The 16432-nt window shown below is 35.6% G+C and overlaps 1 protein-coding gene across 5 annotated transcripts in view; it reads left to right on the top strand.

Moving 5' to 3' along the window:
* PARPBP (PARP1 binding protein) overlaps positions 1 to 16432 on the top strand; it is a 73159-nt gene that overhangs the window by 48151 nt on the left and 8576 nt on the right. For 3 of the 5 annotated variants that reach the window (XR_009265401.1, XM_058741600.1, XM_058741599.1), the window contains exons 8-10: positions 670 to 848; positions 2786 to 2867; positions 15978 to 16113. Coding sequence is in view for 3 of the 5 variants with exons in the window: in XM_058741600.1 (XP_058597583.1) it covers positions 670 to 848; positions 2786 to 2867; positions 15978 to 16113 (397 nt within the window). In the remaining 2 variants the exon portion in view is untranslated. Of the gene's footprint in view, positions 1 to 669; positions 849 to 2785; positions 2868 to 15977; positions 16114 to 16432 lie in introns of those variants that run through there. The other 2 variants (XR_009265403.1, XM_058741601.1) reach the window with 2 other exon arrangements.

The raw sequence follows: 16432 nt of genomic DNA, 5'->3' as shown, positions 1-16432 counted from the left end.
TCTCTCTTTCTCCTCCTTTCTCTCCTCTCTCTCCTTCCCTTTCAAAAATAGATAAATATTAAAAAATAAATAGCCCTTAGTACTTTGTAATGCACTTGTTAGTTACTTTCTTATTTTATTTAGGAGACTATGGGTTCCTTGAGGCAGCGGTTTTTACCTTTGTAGCCTTAGCTTCAAACACTGTGCTTGGGACTTGGTGTGTGGTTATGAATGGATTACTGAGTAAATGAATGTGAACTCATTTTTAATTTTTGCATTTGAATAGATCTTTATGGCCATCTGTGGGGTTGGTATTCAGACCATCTCTCTTTGGTATAAAAAAGAAAAAAAATATACAAGGAGATTAAGTCATGAGGCTGGGGTCACATAGCTAGATAGTTACTAAATTTTCTGACTTCAAGCCTGGGATGTTATTTTGATCAGAACCAATGTCTTCCCTGATGATACTATTTTCTATATTTTTTGTGCTTTTGGAAGGTGATAAGATTGACCTTGGTATGACTTGAGGGAGAAATATTACATGCCTTAAAGCCATTTCCCATGGCTGATTTTTTTTTATTACTTAAACTATAAGAGGAGGAGAATGGTGGCACAAGAAATGGAAAAGAATGACTGATTGACCCAACTTAGGTGATTATTACATTTACTTAATATTATTTTTTGTTCTAGCCAAAATCTTATGCTATAAACCATGGTACTGCATACTGTGGCAGAGATACTGTGAAAATTTTACTAGTTCTTTTGGATGAGGAAGCAGCCAGTTTGCCTACCAAAAACAAAGCAGAGCTTTTATATGATGATGAAAACACAATTCATCATAATGGGATTTCTATTCTTACACTTTTTAGGTAAGTATTGTGGAAGTTATATGTATGTGAATGTTAACTCTAGTCTATAAAGGGAATGTTGAAAAAATACCTCATTAAGTAAAAGGAAATACATGCTATGGTAAGAAACTTGGAGACTACAGAAAAGTGTGAAGAGAGAAGACAAAAGTTAAAGGGAGATTGAACATTTGGATGTGAGAAAGTTATATATAAAAGCGTAGTATCTTCTGAGAGTATGACAGGTATTTTTGGTTTTGTTTTTATTTTTTTTGTGCTTGTTTTTTGCTTTGGAAATATTCATTTTCTTTGTCGTGTATGTCAAGAACTTTGCTAACTGCTCTCACTTATATTAGCTCTCATAGCAACCTCTTTCAATAATATCCCCACTTTATAAGTGAAGAACTAGACACTTGAGAAAGAGAAAGATGAAGTAATTTGCCTAAGAGAGCACAGTTAAGCAAGTAGCCAAAGTGTCTTGCTCCAAAACCTAAGGTCTCTCCTCCAAGGATTGTGCTGTTCTGCGTGAGAACCAGAGAGAGCATATACACCAAACTTAAATTGGAATTGATATCTCTTGGTTCTTCCTCACATTATGAAGACAAACACTTACTAAATTAGTGTTAGTATTCTATGCAAGACATTGATATGCCCCACTTTTAACAACCACTAGGTCAGACATTGTGTAGGTTGGTGATATTTTTCATTAATGAGCATTCATTTATAGAAACGTGTAAAACTTTAGAACAACGATTTCAAATTGTATTTAGTACATTGTGGAGAAACTTTACAAAGTCATCCTACTTGTTTGATCTTTTCTATTTTTCTCTTCCCTTTAAAGAGAAACTTTGCAATGGTCTGTCATTCAGTGTTGTCCTCCAATTTATTTAAACCCTTTTCACCAGCTTTCAGTGATTATTCTTTTATATCTGGGCATGATATAATTCTTCCATATTCTACCTCAAAATTGTCCAAATATTTTCCTAGCAATGAAAATTTATCACTGGCTTATGAAAAAAGTATAAAGGAACTGAACCTTTATTTTGTGTTCTTTTACCTTACTTCTGTTCAGCACAGTTTGTTTTTTAGGTAACATCATAAATGATTAATTTTTTTCTCAGATTCAATTCTACCATTTTCGTAGAGAAAGTTATTTTGTGTTTATGGAATTCTTTTTAAACAAAATTAATCCCTACATCCATTTTAAAGAAGTATTTTTCTCAATCATGTGGCCAAACATATTTCAATTGTTTATAGCTACCTTAGTGTTTACAATTGTCATTGTGCAGACAAGTACCAATTCATGGTAAAGTGAATTTTTAGTGATCTGCATTGAAATGATAAAATTAAGGGCAATGTGGTGTATGAATATAAGTCAATGTAAGGTTATAAACGAGTGTTTCTTAGAATAGACTATTCTTTATTCTTATATAACAGTCTTTTGAGTTAAAGAGGTTATGACTCTGGCTCTATTAAGCCAGAAAGGAATTTATTGAGGAATCCAGGTTTGTCTGGCTCCAAAGCTCCAGTGTTTCTTTCTCCGTTGTGCCTTCTTTGACCGTCCTATTTCTAAACTATATTTTTCTCTTGAATTCCCCTGCTATGGCTCTTGTCCTTTTTTATTTTAAATTTTAGTTGTGTGGGTATCTTATTTCCTGTACTTTAGGCTTCAGGATGCCTGAATTCAGGGCAATGAATGAATCTACTTTCTGTCCTTCATAATATCTTACACAGTACCTTACATATATCAGAAATTCAAATATGTAGTGACTGTATTAATTAACATAGCAAATTATTAATATTTAGAACTTTAAATAATAATACTGACACTTTTATATAGTATTATAAACAACAAGATTTAGTTGTCTTTTTATTTCATTACTGCTTTGGGGTAGGGGAGGGGCAAAAACAAGTTAAAAAGCTACTTTTGTTTATAGATTTTTGCTTTTCTTTGGACATAGCTCTCCCACACAAGTGAATAATTCATCAATGAAACCCCTAAGAGAACGCATCCATAAGTCAATGCACGAGAAAAAAACTAAGGTACAGTTTAATGTACTGTCATAAAAATGATAAAAATGTTTTTTTTATTTGTAAAAGATAAATATAGAAAGTTGATCTGGATGTTATAAATATATATCATACATGGAACAATAGGAATTGAATGGAAAATGAGTTATGACATTGACATACTGAAACTTTCCTTTTATACAACCTAGGCTCATTGTTCTTTGGCTTAGCCTATATGCTGGACCTAAAAGAAGGGAAGGAATAAGCACTTGCTTTTGTAAGTGTTCAATAAATGTCTTTTCAGTGAATGAAGGGGAAAATGAAGAAGACATGGTTTTCTCATCTACATTACTCACATTGTATTTTTTATTTTTCTTAATGTTTATTTATTTATTTTGAGAGAGAGAACAAGGCAGGAGAGGGCAGAGAGAGAAGGAAAAAGAGAATCCTAAGCAGGCTCTGTGTAGAGCCCAACATGGGGCTCAATCTCATGAACTGTGAGATCACAACCTGAGCGAAAATCAAGAGTCGGATGCTCAACCAACTGAGCCACCCAGGCACCCTTCATTACTCACATTTTAAACTAAATCTTGAGAGACTATATAAATTCCATTTTGTTCCTCTCTGAAGATATTATGGCAGACTATAATTAATTGTAGGTTAAGACATGGAGAATATTTTACATTGTTTCTTGACTAGAGCTATTCTTTATATCTTTATTTGGTTTGAAATAAGTTTTCCTGTCTTCATTTCAAGTGTTTGTGCCAGTAAGTAGCCAATAATGTGTTTTTTAAGTGTTTAAAATTTTCTTGGTCTTCTTTTTCTTTCTTCCTTTTTTTTTTTTAATACTTTTTTTTTCACGTTTATTCACTTTTTGAGAGACAGAGACAGAGTGTGAGCAGGGCAGGGGCAGAGAGAGAGGGAGACACAGATTCTGAAGCAGGCTCCAGGCTGTGAGCTGTCAGCACAGAGCCCGATGCGGGGCTTGAACCCATGAACCATGAGATTATGACCTGAGCCGAAGTCAGACGCTTAACTGACTGAGCCACCCAGGCACCCAGGTCTTATTTTTCAAAAAGAAACCGGTCTTAACTCATTTAGCATACATTTGTTGAGTATCTACTATGTGCTAGACGCTCTTCTGTGGTTGGGAATTCATTCATTTGTTCAACAAAATTTTCATGTCAAATTTACATTTACCCTTAAATTATCAGTTATTCATCTTGATACAATTTTAGGAACTGTGATTTGTATGCTGTTTATATTCCCATTTGGAAAGTTAGTCCCAGTTCACAAAACTTTTATTTATCATCAGTTTCATCTACATACTCAAAACCCATTTAGTTTATATTAATAAGTCTTGTCTTTCTTTTGGTTGTTATTAGTTGTTAGTACTTAATACCTGTAGGATACATCAGAGAGTTTTATATGATTTTTCTGTGAATAAAACTTGTCAACCTCTTGTTGTATTACATAAGTACTTGTAGTCAAGGCAGAAGATTTTAAACAAACAAAAAAAATCCATTCTTTGGACTTGATTAGAAACAGAAATGTACTGTATAAATTCTTTAATTTTTTACCTGTTATGGATACTGACAAACTAATATTTTCATTTAAAGGTCATTGGGATATTTTGTTAGAACTAAGTAAATCAAAATGAGGAAGTCTATCTGAAGAATGAGAGGTCTTTTTTTTTGTTGTGTTTTATTTTATTTTGTTTAGAAATTGGTAAGAGTCAGCTAATTACTATAAAATTTATAAACAAATTTAGAAAGTTTTGGGAAGTAGAGGAGAGATTTTCTAATCCAGTCTCATTTATAAATGTGGAGACCAAAATCCTGAGAAAATAACTTATCTAAGATCTCATAACTACTATGAAATCTTTTATACCAGTGCGCAAAGCCATGGTTAAATGCTATTGAGATTAGAATCACATTGTTTCTGTTACTTAATAGTGCAGCTGGCTTAGTCTACATAGCTCTGAAACCAGATGGCAGTGGAGAGGAGAAGGAATTGTTTGTGATAAATATACTGTAAAAAAGCAAAGTGTGAAAATAATTGGTTTAGCCAGGTATACACAGCTGTACCATAGCCAGGTACAGTATTTTGTTGGAATAGCAAAAAATGTTACAAATATTTACTACCAGGTAACTATGGAAAAGTAGTTTAACAGCTTATTACCTACTATCCTGTTACTTTTGCTCTTTTGGCGTAAAGTTCTTTTTTTAGTCATGGAAAGAATATATGATCTACACTTGAAACAGTGTCTTGGGAAGAGCACTTCAAAAGTAGAAAATATTAGGGAACTTAGAATTTTGATGTCATAGATGATAATTAATTGAAATATCTATGTCATTATTATATGGGGCAAATTAACTTTTCTTAGATTTTAGTTTTCTCATTTATAAATAAAAATAGACATCCCTCTGATCACAAAATCTTGTGAAACCATATTCGTTTTAAGTCCTCGAGTTGTTTTTCCTACACTGCTTATTAGGAAACTTGTCCATGATGGTCAAATAAGTTCCCCTGCAGTAGAAATCAGAATCTTCTTCCGAACCTAGATGGTTTTGATAGGAAGCTATTGAGAATGTTCACTCCTCATTGTTACCCCCCAATTCCAAGCAGTTTATACACATATCCTCATACCTCTTTCTTAAAAGATTTTCCTCCTTCTATCCTTGTATATTAATTAGTTTTATTCCTTTCAGTGTGGTTTAGCAGTATTTTGCACATCAGGCACAACTGAAAAGTCACATGTACATGTCTTTTCCTTATTCTGAGTCTAATGTTTGTGTCCATATTGAATGTATGTCACACAGATGTAAAATAATGCATACATAATCATTAGCATTAACTGATTTCATAACTTATGTGAGCTGATCAGGAAAATGTTGGATCTTTAAAACATAGAGTAGCCAGGGCAGTGAAAATTAGGGCTCAGGTAGTGTGAAAAATAGACTGGCTGTAACTCTGGTATCTTCATAAGTAGCCAGGCAGTCCAGTGCTCATGGTGTTAGAAAATTCTTAATTAGACCTCTAACTTCAAACTTTAGAGTGTTAACAAACCTCTGAGTATATCCAAATTAAAATGGTAGATTGAGTCTAACTCATAGAATTTCTCTCCCCTCAAAATGACTGTAAAATAGTACCAACTAGCAAAAACCTTCACCAAGAGCAAACAACAAAGAATAATGCAATTAGATACAATAACTTAAAAAACGATGGCCAAGGAAAGAAACTGAAGATTTCAGAGTGAAGATGCACGGCATGACTTAGCAACTTAATATAGCCCCAGTCCCCAGATATCATACTAGTCAGTTGACAGATCCTGAGAATTATCACTAATATTTCTCAAACTGGAAAATATTTTTTTTCCTCCTTTTCAGAGGAATAGTAGAAGTGGCAAGTAGATAGTAATCTGGTTAAAATGTAAAAAATAACCCTGGAACTTATACACACACAAATGAAGCCTCTAGTGCTACATAGTGAACTGGGGAAATTATCTAAATGATCCCTCTCCATTTGAATGAGATATAGTCTAAGTAGAGGCAGTGAATCTTCTTATAATACATACAATGTATAATAAACTCTTAGGAGAGAGTGTAGAACCCAGAAATGTTTTCAAACTGTCTCCTCGGCTGAACACTACTTCTGCCTCTATCATTCCTTAGGCTAGTGAAAAATGAGGAAAAACAGAAAATATGCAGCCTTCAAAATGTCACTGAGGAGAAAATAAAAGGCTCTCAAAAAAGGAGCGAACAGAATCAAGAAATCACTCACATACTTGGTTGCTTCTGTTTCAAACTAGGATATAGTAGGCCATGACAGAATACCATTTCTGCTACAATAACAAAATAAAAAGCAGATAAATGGAGAAGGATATATTTTAAAGACATAGGAAAGGTATGTAAGCACAGCTATTTAAGTAAACTAAAAGTCTGGGGAGAGTAAAGTCCTTGTGAGGTGAGCAGCTTATTATCAGCTGTTTTGTTCCCTGAGATTATTTGCCAGTTTTAGATGTGAGCCAAGGATTGACGTTGGCCCACATAAAGGAACTCTTCTGAGGGAAGGAGTAACTAACAAAGACTGGGTGTCTTGGGGGGTTGGCAAAAATTTGAAAACTTTAGGAGCCCTGAATGCATGATTATTTTTACCTAGTGCACATATGCTAGATTTTTTGTTTGTTTGTTTGTTTGTTTGTTTGTTTTTAGAGAGAGGGAGAGAGATGAAGAGAGTGCCAGCAGGGGAGAAGGGCAGAGGGAGAGAGAGAATCCCAAGCAGTCCCTGTTCTCAGTGTGGAGCCTGCCGTGGGGCTCAATCCCACAACCCTGGGATCATGATGTGAGCTGAAATCAAGAGTTGGATGCTCAACCATCCAAGCCACCCGGGCATGCCAACATATGCTCAATTTTGAAGCCAAGTGGGTGGCTAAAATTCAGTAGACCAGGGGCGCCTGGGTGGCTCAGTTGGTTAAGCGTCTGACTTTGGCTCAGGTCATGATCTCACGGTCCGTGAGTTCGAGCCCTGCTCGGGCTCTGTGCTGACAGCTCAGAGCCTGGAGCCTGCTTCAGATTCTGTGTCTCCCTCTCTCTCTGACCCTCCCCCGTTCATGCTCTGTCTCTCTCTGTCTCAAAAATAAATAAACATTAAAAAAATTCAAAAAAAATTCAGTAGACTAAAATCACCTATGCTCTTGAGGTAGCTAGAAGACAAGGCCCTGCTTGAGGAGTGGGAACTGCCTTCAACCCACGGCTGTCTCCTTTTCAACTTATTTGTCATATTTGGAAATGGAGTAAGTAAGATAGGAGGCCTAAGAGCACAGTGGAAAAACCTCTGAAAGACAGATTGAATCCCCCAGACTTTCAGATCAGTGACAATAGAGATCCACAAAGCTCTCGATTGAAAGCCTGAGAGGGACATTCCTGAGGAAGAGATGAGAACCAGAAGACGAATGTAAGTTATGATAAGTAGAACCTAGCTCTTAATCAGCTTAGTCCCTGACTGCATGTAGGTTATCAGCCCTTTGCTGTGTCTGCTTAACAGAGACAAGGGAAACCCTTCTAGATAGGGGAAACTTCATCTGGAGTGTCTACAGTCTTTATACACAACATCCAACATGAAATAAAATAATTCTGGACATGAAAAGAGGTAGGCAAAAGCATAAGAGACTCTTAAAAACTGAGAACAAACTGAGGGTTGATGGGGGGTGGGAGGGAGGGAAGGGTGGTGATGGGTATTGAGGAGGGCACCTTTTGGGATGAGCACTGGGTGTTGTATGGAAACCAATTTGACAATAAATTTCGTATTAAAAAAAAAAGAAAAGAGGTAGGCAGATTTTTCCTTTAATTAAGAGAGAAAACTAACATCAGTGGCAGATTTACAAGTAATCCAGATACTAGAATTAACTGACAAGGAATTAAAATTTTTTCAACATGTAAAAGTAATTATAGGAAAAGATGGGCAAAATGGATGATGATTGGGGAATTCCAGCAGAGAATTAAAATCTATAAAACAGAACCAAAGAGGCATTCCAGGACTGTAAAAACATCATCTGAAATTAAGAACTCATTAGATGAGTTTAATAGTAGACCAGACATAGCATTAGGTGGCAAAAGTAGACTTGGAGATAGGTCATTAGAAAAATATCCAAACTAAAGCAAAGAGAGAGTAAAGAATTTAAAAATCTATAGAAAAGCGCAGGACACAGAGAAAAATCTAACATGTGCCTAATGAGTCCCAGAATGAGTGGAGAAAATAGGAAAGAAATAGTATTTTTAGAAGACAAAATGATTACAATTTTTTTCCAAAGCTTAATTGATCCTTTTACATCAGGTAGTAGTTAGAAGACGTGGGGAACAGATGCGAGTTCTCCTTTAGTAATATAAAGTTGCATATGGGTTTCAATATTATGCACCCAGCAAACAAAACATGTCCCAGACTCCTTTGAGAATCCATTTGCAGCACATGAAAGTGCTACAGGGTGTAGATGATAACGCGTTGCTCTGGAACAATGCTCTCCAGTGGAACTTTCTGTGGAAATGTTCTGTAACTATGCTAACACATGTTGCTGTCAAGCGCTTGGAATGTGGCCACTGCAACTGAGGCGCTGGATTTTTGGTTTTATTTAGTTTTCATTAATTAGCTACATGTGGCTAGCATATTAGAGGAGTTGTAGTTCTGATGGATTAGAGATACCCACAAAAGGAAGAACTAGAGACCAATAAGTAGAGAAAATGGTGCCCTGACCTTGAGAAATGAGAGTAAGATTTAAAAAGGCAGAGAGAATGCAAGAGAGACTTCTAAGCTGAGCAAATAACCTGATGAAAGTATGAGATTATCTCACTAGTATAGACTGTGTACTGGGTAGCTGTACAAAATAAGTGAGTAAATAGTGTAGGGCAAGGTTAAGGAAAGTGTGTGTGGCTTTTGTGGTTTCAAGGAATGGTTATTTTTTGTAGGGCTTACTGTGAGGATATGTGCATGAGAGCCTGAAAAAGGTGGACTATTTAAGAACTTTAAAGGAACAGTGGATATAATGGGGCTTAAGGACTCAGCTGCATGGTTTTCAGTATTTAAATGTTGACTTAGGTTTTCTCTGCATGTATACCTTTCTCTTGTTTCTTTATCGAACGGTTTCATTACTCTGCCGAACAGAGTGGGGCTTACTTTGTCTTACGTGTTTCTATCTCAAAGCTTGTGTTCTTACGGTGATTTAGCTGTTCTTTGCCAGTCTACTTCTCTCATTTCTGTATCACATGGTTTCCTTTGTCTGTATTAAAGAGTAGAATCCATTCTGTAGATCTTTTTTCTACCTCCAAGCCTTTTCTTACTCATGTTTCTGTTCCCTCATACCTTCCTCTTGCATATATCTGTTATTATAGTCTTATAATTTTACTTACTTGATTCGTTCAACAAACATGTTTTATATGCCTCCTGGGTACCAGGCTATGTCCTAGGCACTGGAGATACCTCAGTGAACAAAACAGACAAAAGCCCCTGCCCTCATGGACAGGTCTTCCCCAAATATTTGTGGGGCTGGAGTACAAGAATATAAATGGAAGCCCATACATGGCCCACCTCCAGAGCCCCTTTCAATCTTTGTTCTGTTCTGTACTCTTAGGGACATTCCTTCAAGAGGTGTACGCACTCTCCTCCCCATCACCCTTGCCATAAACAGTCTGCCCTTGAACCTAGAGAAAGAGGCCAGCACCAGCCCAGTACCTAAGATAGTTTGAGCAGGGAATTCTGGGGTCCCAGGTACTTGGAATAGGATCAAAAAGGGAGTGATAGTCTCCAAGTGGGCCCTATAGACTCCTCACCCTGTGGGGTTGGGGAGGCCACAGGAAGGCCAGAACCAAACTAAGGGTTTGGCCACCAGTTGCCAAATTAAGGGTTTTGTTCACAGAGCTTACATTTTAGTTGGAAGAGGCAAACAACAAAACAAGTGAATTATGTGGAACATTAGAAGTTTATTAGTGCTCTGGAGTGAAATAAAGCTAGGGAGGGGAATAAGGAGAGTGTGTTCCTTTGTGTGTGTTTTGATTTTAAATAGGATGACCAGTAGAAATCTCTTTGAGAAGGTGACATTAAGCAGACTTTATTTAAGAGAGAGAGCAGCATTTTTCATTAGAATGAAAATGGGATGTTTGTATTAGACTGAACTAAAGTTGAATTCGTTGGGCTGAAGTAATGAGGTTGGGATTTATTGCATACCTACTAAGTGTCAAGTGTTATATTAGACATTTTATATCTTTCATCCCAGTTAATCCTTGTTCAATTCTAGAAGACATCATTTTCTAGACCTTACAGTTAGTAAGTAACAGAGTAAGGGTTTGTAGTCAGGTATAAGACTTCAAAGACTTTATGCTCTTTCCAAAGAGTAGATAAAGGCATAGTAATTATAGTCAAGAGTCATAAAAAAAAGTAATGCTACTACTTAGGTCAAAAATATCTTTCTGCTATTTAATGAAATAAATTGAATTTCACTGATGAAGCAATGAATTATTTGATGTATTTTACATTCATATGCCATTAACGATAACAAATCTGGTCTTTTTGAAAAGGCAGTAATGTAAGAATGAAAAGATAAATTTAGGATATTTATTTTCAGTTGCATATTTAATGAGTATGTTGAGAATAAATTCCTCTTTCAAACTTGTTGATTTATTTATCAACATAATGGGGCTTAGCGCTTTCATTATCTTATTAATACACCTAACTCAGAGAGTGACTGCAACTTTACAGTATTTTGACTCATTTGTCTTAATTTAGCTAGAGTCAGGCTTTCCTATGTGAAGTACTATTTTCCTCAAACTGGGAACTTACTAATAATTCCAATTTAAAAAGAGCTTGTGGCAAAAGGACTTTTCCAATTCTTGGCAAGTTTGAAGTTCATTGCAATTTTACTGTGGATAGAAATCTTTCCAAAGGGGGGAAATCACTCTACAAAGGAAAATGTTCAATCCTTTTCTCTCATGTGACTTGAACATAAAATGATTTTAACAGCCATGTATGAATCTGGACATTATTCTTAGTTGTTTAGTATTTCAAAAGCAGTTTCAAGAGGGAATTGTTTTGCTTGTTTGTGATTCCAAATCAAATACACAGAGAGATTTGGAAGATTTGCAACAGGAAGTAATCTCAGTTCTATGTAGCCACTAATCTTGTGCAGAAAAATTCAACTTTTATGAACAAAAGCAATCTCTTTTAAGTTACAAATACAAGCCAATGCAGCTTGTATTGTTTTGATAACTGAAATGAAGATGTTGATTGTAAGTTCAGTTTTTGAGTTGCATTCCTAGAATAATTTTAGAGTTGTCCTGGTCGTGAGAACTCTAACTGATTTCTTACTGTATAGGAAACTGTCTTCATATATGTTACTACGTTAATTAATTGCATGGCATCTACATGGATCTCTAGAGCTTATATGGTCCTTTCCTATTTTTAACTTTACGTAATTCTGACAGTTCTGTAAGATTAATATTATTCCCATTTATGTGTGGATAAGTGAGAGGTTCAGAGGTTTACCCAAAATATCCAGTTTATAAGTGATAGGGCCAGTTTTAGAAGGCACGTCTTTTAACTGCAAATCTGGAGCCTTTCCAATCACATCACTGTCTTTTTGTGCTGGTTTTGCTTTTTTTTTTTTTTTTTTTAGCTGGACATCACATTGTTGGCTCTAGTCAAGTTCACGATCAATGAAAATCTCCAGGTCTTTTTCATATATTGCATTTAAGTCAGGTTTTCGTCATCCTCATCTGTAACTGATATTTTGAACTTAAATACAGGACTTTGTTTATCCTCATTCATTTTCATCTTATTATTTTCTATTTATGCTTCTAGTGTTCTGACATCTTTTCAATCTTGAGTCTGATATCCAATTTATTTATTATTTCTTCCAGCTGTGTGTCAACAGCAGGTTTTATAAGTAGAATACCTTTGTGATTATAGAAGCCATCTAAGTAATCCCTTTAGTATTCTGTGTGCCTGTTTATTACATAGTTGGAACTTAATAAGTCATAATTGATTTAAAAAAAGAGATTTTTGTACAGGGTGGGGAAAGAAAACCCACGTGTAATCTTTTACAGAAAGAAAAAAAAATACCTTCATTGTAACTACTCAGTTATTTCTTTTGGACATAAGTATTCCAAGATTACTGTAGAACAGTTGTGGTTCTCATGTTTTTATATTTTTATAAATAATATTTTTTATGGTGAATAAAGTGGTTAACTATTTCCTTTCACATCTGAATCTATTCTCAGTATTTTAGGAATCCATTGCCTTATAATTCTGGCTTCTGAAATTACCCTACTGTCACTAAGCCTCAAGAATTTCTCTATAGGGGGCCTAAAGAAAGGAAATGTAGTTGTGACAAGGGCTATGACACTTATTCTGTAACTGTATTTACATAACAAGGAAAGGTTTTTACTTAGTTGTATGTCAACAATAAAAATGACGCTGCTTTCTGGGGCCCCTGGGTGGCTCAGTTGGTTAAGCGTCCAACTTTGGCTCAGGTCATGATCTTGCAGTTTGTGAGTTTGAGCCCTGTGTTGGTCTCTGTGCTGACAGCTCGGAGCCTGGAGCCTGCTTCAGATTCTGTGTCTCCCTCTCTCTCTGCCCCTCTCCTGCTCAAGCTCTGACTCTATCTCTCAAAAATAAATAAATATTTTTAAAAATGACACTGCTTTCTAAAGAAATGTTTATTTTTGCTAAATGTGAGACTGAGAAAACATCAGTTGTCTGTAGTAAATAATTATTGTATATTTTTTCAGAGTGTGGGACGCTAAAGTGGTCTAAGCCACCCACAGGGGCTATCACTATCTGGGTACCATGGAAATGATCCTAGCCAGCCACTTAGCATTCATTTGCCTTCATGGTCTTGCTGTACTCTTTACAACTCATTATGGGCAATTAGTTTTTAATTCTTTATAAGCAATAACTCTGGTGAAATGAAAGAAATGTTGTATAAAGAGATAATGTCAATTGTTAGTACTGGTTTTGCAGATAGAAATAAAAGTTTTTGATAATGTTACTAGAGTAATGATGTGGTGCAATATAAACTTTACGAAGTTCATTTTATTAACAAAATGTATTTTAATGGCTTTATCATTTGCTTTAATTCTATATGTATAGAATTAATAAAGTCCAGAAAGGGCTAGTTATATTTTAGTGGATCTCATGATGGAAAATGTATAATAGTAGTTGTATTAATGTGGATTCAGGAGGATAGTGGATTATAGTTCCATCATCCATAATCAAGAGCCACTTTCTTACACTATTTCAAATAGTGTTTGATCTTTTACATTTTCACATTTCTTTTTCAATTTTGTGAGTTTTTATGCTTAAAATGGAAGATATCAAACTCCAGTTGTTTAATTTTTTAAACAAATTAAACATAATTTTTAGTGGTATGGGAACTGGAGCTCTCATAGACACCATTAGAAGGACATAAACATGTCACTCTGGGAACATGTGGGGAATAAGCTTAGAAATTCCCTGGGCTTACACCAATTACAAAGCCTTAGGTTGCTCTCACCCAAGCTTGGGTAAACTGAATAAGAACCCTAGAATAGAGTAGGGAGGGGCAAAGGACCCCAGATTAAAGTTGGGAGGGGCCAAGGCCCCCAGGATACAGAGGGAGGGGCAAAGGCCCCAGAATAGAGAGGGGGGCAAAGGCCCCCAATATAAAGGTATATGAGGTAATCAAGATTAGGCATTTAGGGTGAAAACATCCCCCAACTTAGTAGTATAGCAGAGAGCTGCTTTCACAGGAAGGAAGGACCAAATTAGGTAAATAGGTATATAGGGCTATAGATTCCAGGGCTGAAGCTACCCAGAGCAGAGCTGATTAGCAAAAGAAAAGGTGCCTTGTTAACCCTGAAGTTATTTGCCCCATCTGTCTCATCTCTTAGGCTAGCTAAGATAAACAGACATGATGCCTCCTGTCCTGCCGTTAACAACCATCTAACCATCTAACCATCTGCCCATCTACCAGGCGCCAGGATTTTGTTTTATATTGACCCAAACCCCAAATACCATATATCTTCAATACCCCCTTTTCTCTCATGCCCGTGAGTTAATGTTCACAGATTCATTGTGTCTTTGTGCATGCCCATCACATTTGTAAGCCGTCTGATTTTAATAAATACGGAGCAAGGACCCTTATTTGGGGCTCTTGTCTTTTCCCGGACATTAGCCATCTCTCGCTTTTAATCCTGCATCCCGCTTTCTTGCTGGCCAAGAAAGAACTTCAGACTTAGAGTCTACGACAGGAACACTTGCTTTTATGAAGCAACTGGATTAATCTAATTCCTTTTAAATCATAGTCTGTATTTCACTGCCATTATCTTTGCAAACATCTAACTGAGTTAATGCAGTGATCTCTCTGAATGTATAACATAATACTTAATTGCTGAATATGAAATAAAAAGTTGTGCTGTTTTAGACTATGAACTGTATCAATCAATATTTTGTAAGTAATGTTCCACATAATGTAGTTTTTGAAGTATTAAATTTTTGAATTGTTGAAGTCCTCTTTAATATTTACTCATCTGAAATTTCTTAAAATTTTTTTTTAATGTTTATTTTTGAGAGAGAGAGAGAGAGAGAGAGACAGAGCACAAGGAAGGGAGGGACAGAAAAAAGTGAGACATAGAATCCGAAGCAGGCTCCAGGCTCTGAGCTGTCAAAACAGAGCCTGATGTGGGGCTCGAACCCACAAACCGTGAGATCATGACCTGAGCTAAAGTTGGCCGCTTAACTGACTGAGCCACCCAAGTGCCCTTCATTTATCTTAAATGTAAACACCTTTTTCTGAAAGGGATTTGACATCTCAATTTGGAGATATCTGCAAGTTATAACTAAATGTCATTATATATCAACCGTAATTACTGAAATTTGCATTGTCCATATAGATTACTTTGTTCTGAAATTAATTTCTTTCCCTAAAACAGCCACTGGTTTTATGTTTGCAGAGTACATTTCCAAAACTACTTCCTTGACGTCCTTTTTAGTGGTTGAGAATTAAATTTCGCTTTCTGATTTTCTCCTACTTATGATCTTTGAAGATAAATGTGAGCGTTTATTTTGAATATTGGACCATTAAATCTCTTGGTCACATCTTCCTAGAATGATATATTTGAATCATCTTTCTTATTTTCCTAAATATTTAAGTATTCGCATATTCTGGAGTCTCAAATTGATTTTTCTAAACTGTTACAAAAATTTTTTAAATGTGCATAAAGGTGGTATTACTGAAAAGAACAAAAATGCCAGTTGTAGCAAAGAATGAGTTTGCAGATTATGAAACATCAAGCGTTAAAAGTTCCCAGTGAATAATGGAATTTTTAAGGGCAACTAAAAAAATATTTTAGCAAGAGAGTGAGCAGGGGAGAGGGGCAGAGGGAGAGAGTGAATCTTAAGCAGTCTCTGCACTCAGCACGGAGCCTGACATGGGGCTCGAACTCACAACTCTGGGATCATGACCTGATCCAAAATCAGGAGTAGGACACTCAACTGACTGAGCCACTCAGGTGCCCCAAGGGAAATTTTTATGATCTCTTGATTAATATAGAGTATATTTCTATTTAGATGAAAAAATAAATCAAAATAAATTGTACACTTTCTTCTTTCTGTTACTAGATGAAGCAAACCTTAATTAGATCCCAGTTTGCTTGTACTTATAAAGAGGACTGGATAATAAGCAAGGATAAATGGAATGATGTTAATTCAGCATCAGAGCCTTTGTATGTACTTCACATGGAAAATGACCTTTCTGGTAATTGACCTTATTTGAGTAATTAAATAACAATTTAATTCTAGTGTATTAATTAGTTTTAACTTAAATAAAACTAGATTTTGTTTTGCAAAGTATGAAATGTGAAATGTAAAGGTTTATATTTATAAGACCTGAGTTTATTTAAAAAGTTATATCTATGTACAAATCTAGGAGGAATAGGACACAGTTTGATTCAACTAAATGTATTTAAGAAATCACTTGTAGTATTTAAGGGTTAAGTGTCATGCATTCAAACAAAGCAAATATTTGTTTGTAGAGGTAAAAAGTGATATGGGGAAAATGAAAATTAATGTGATAG

The sequence above is a fragment of the Neofelis nebulosa genome, chromosome 8 (assembly GCF_028018385.1).
Source record: "Neofelis nebulosa isolate mNeoNeb1 chromosome 8, mNeoNeb1.pri, whole genome shotgun sequence".
NCBI classification, from domain to species: domain Eukaryota; kingdom Metazoa; phylum Chordata; class Mammalia; order Carnivora; family Felidae; genus Neofelis; species Neofelis nebulosa.
The sequence above is the reverse complement of the archived record's forward strand: the minus strand, read 5'-3'. Positions and strand labels throughout refer to the sequence as shown.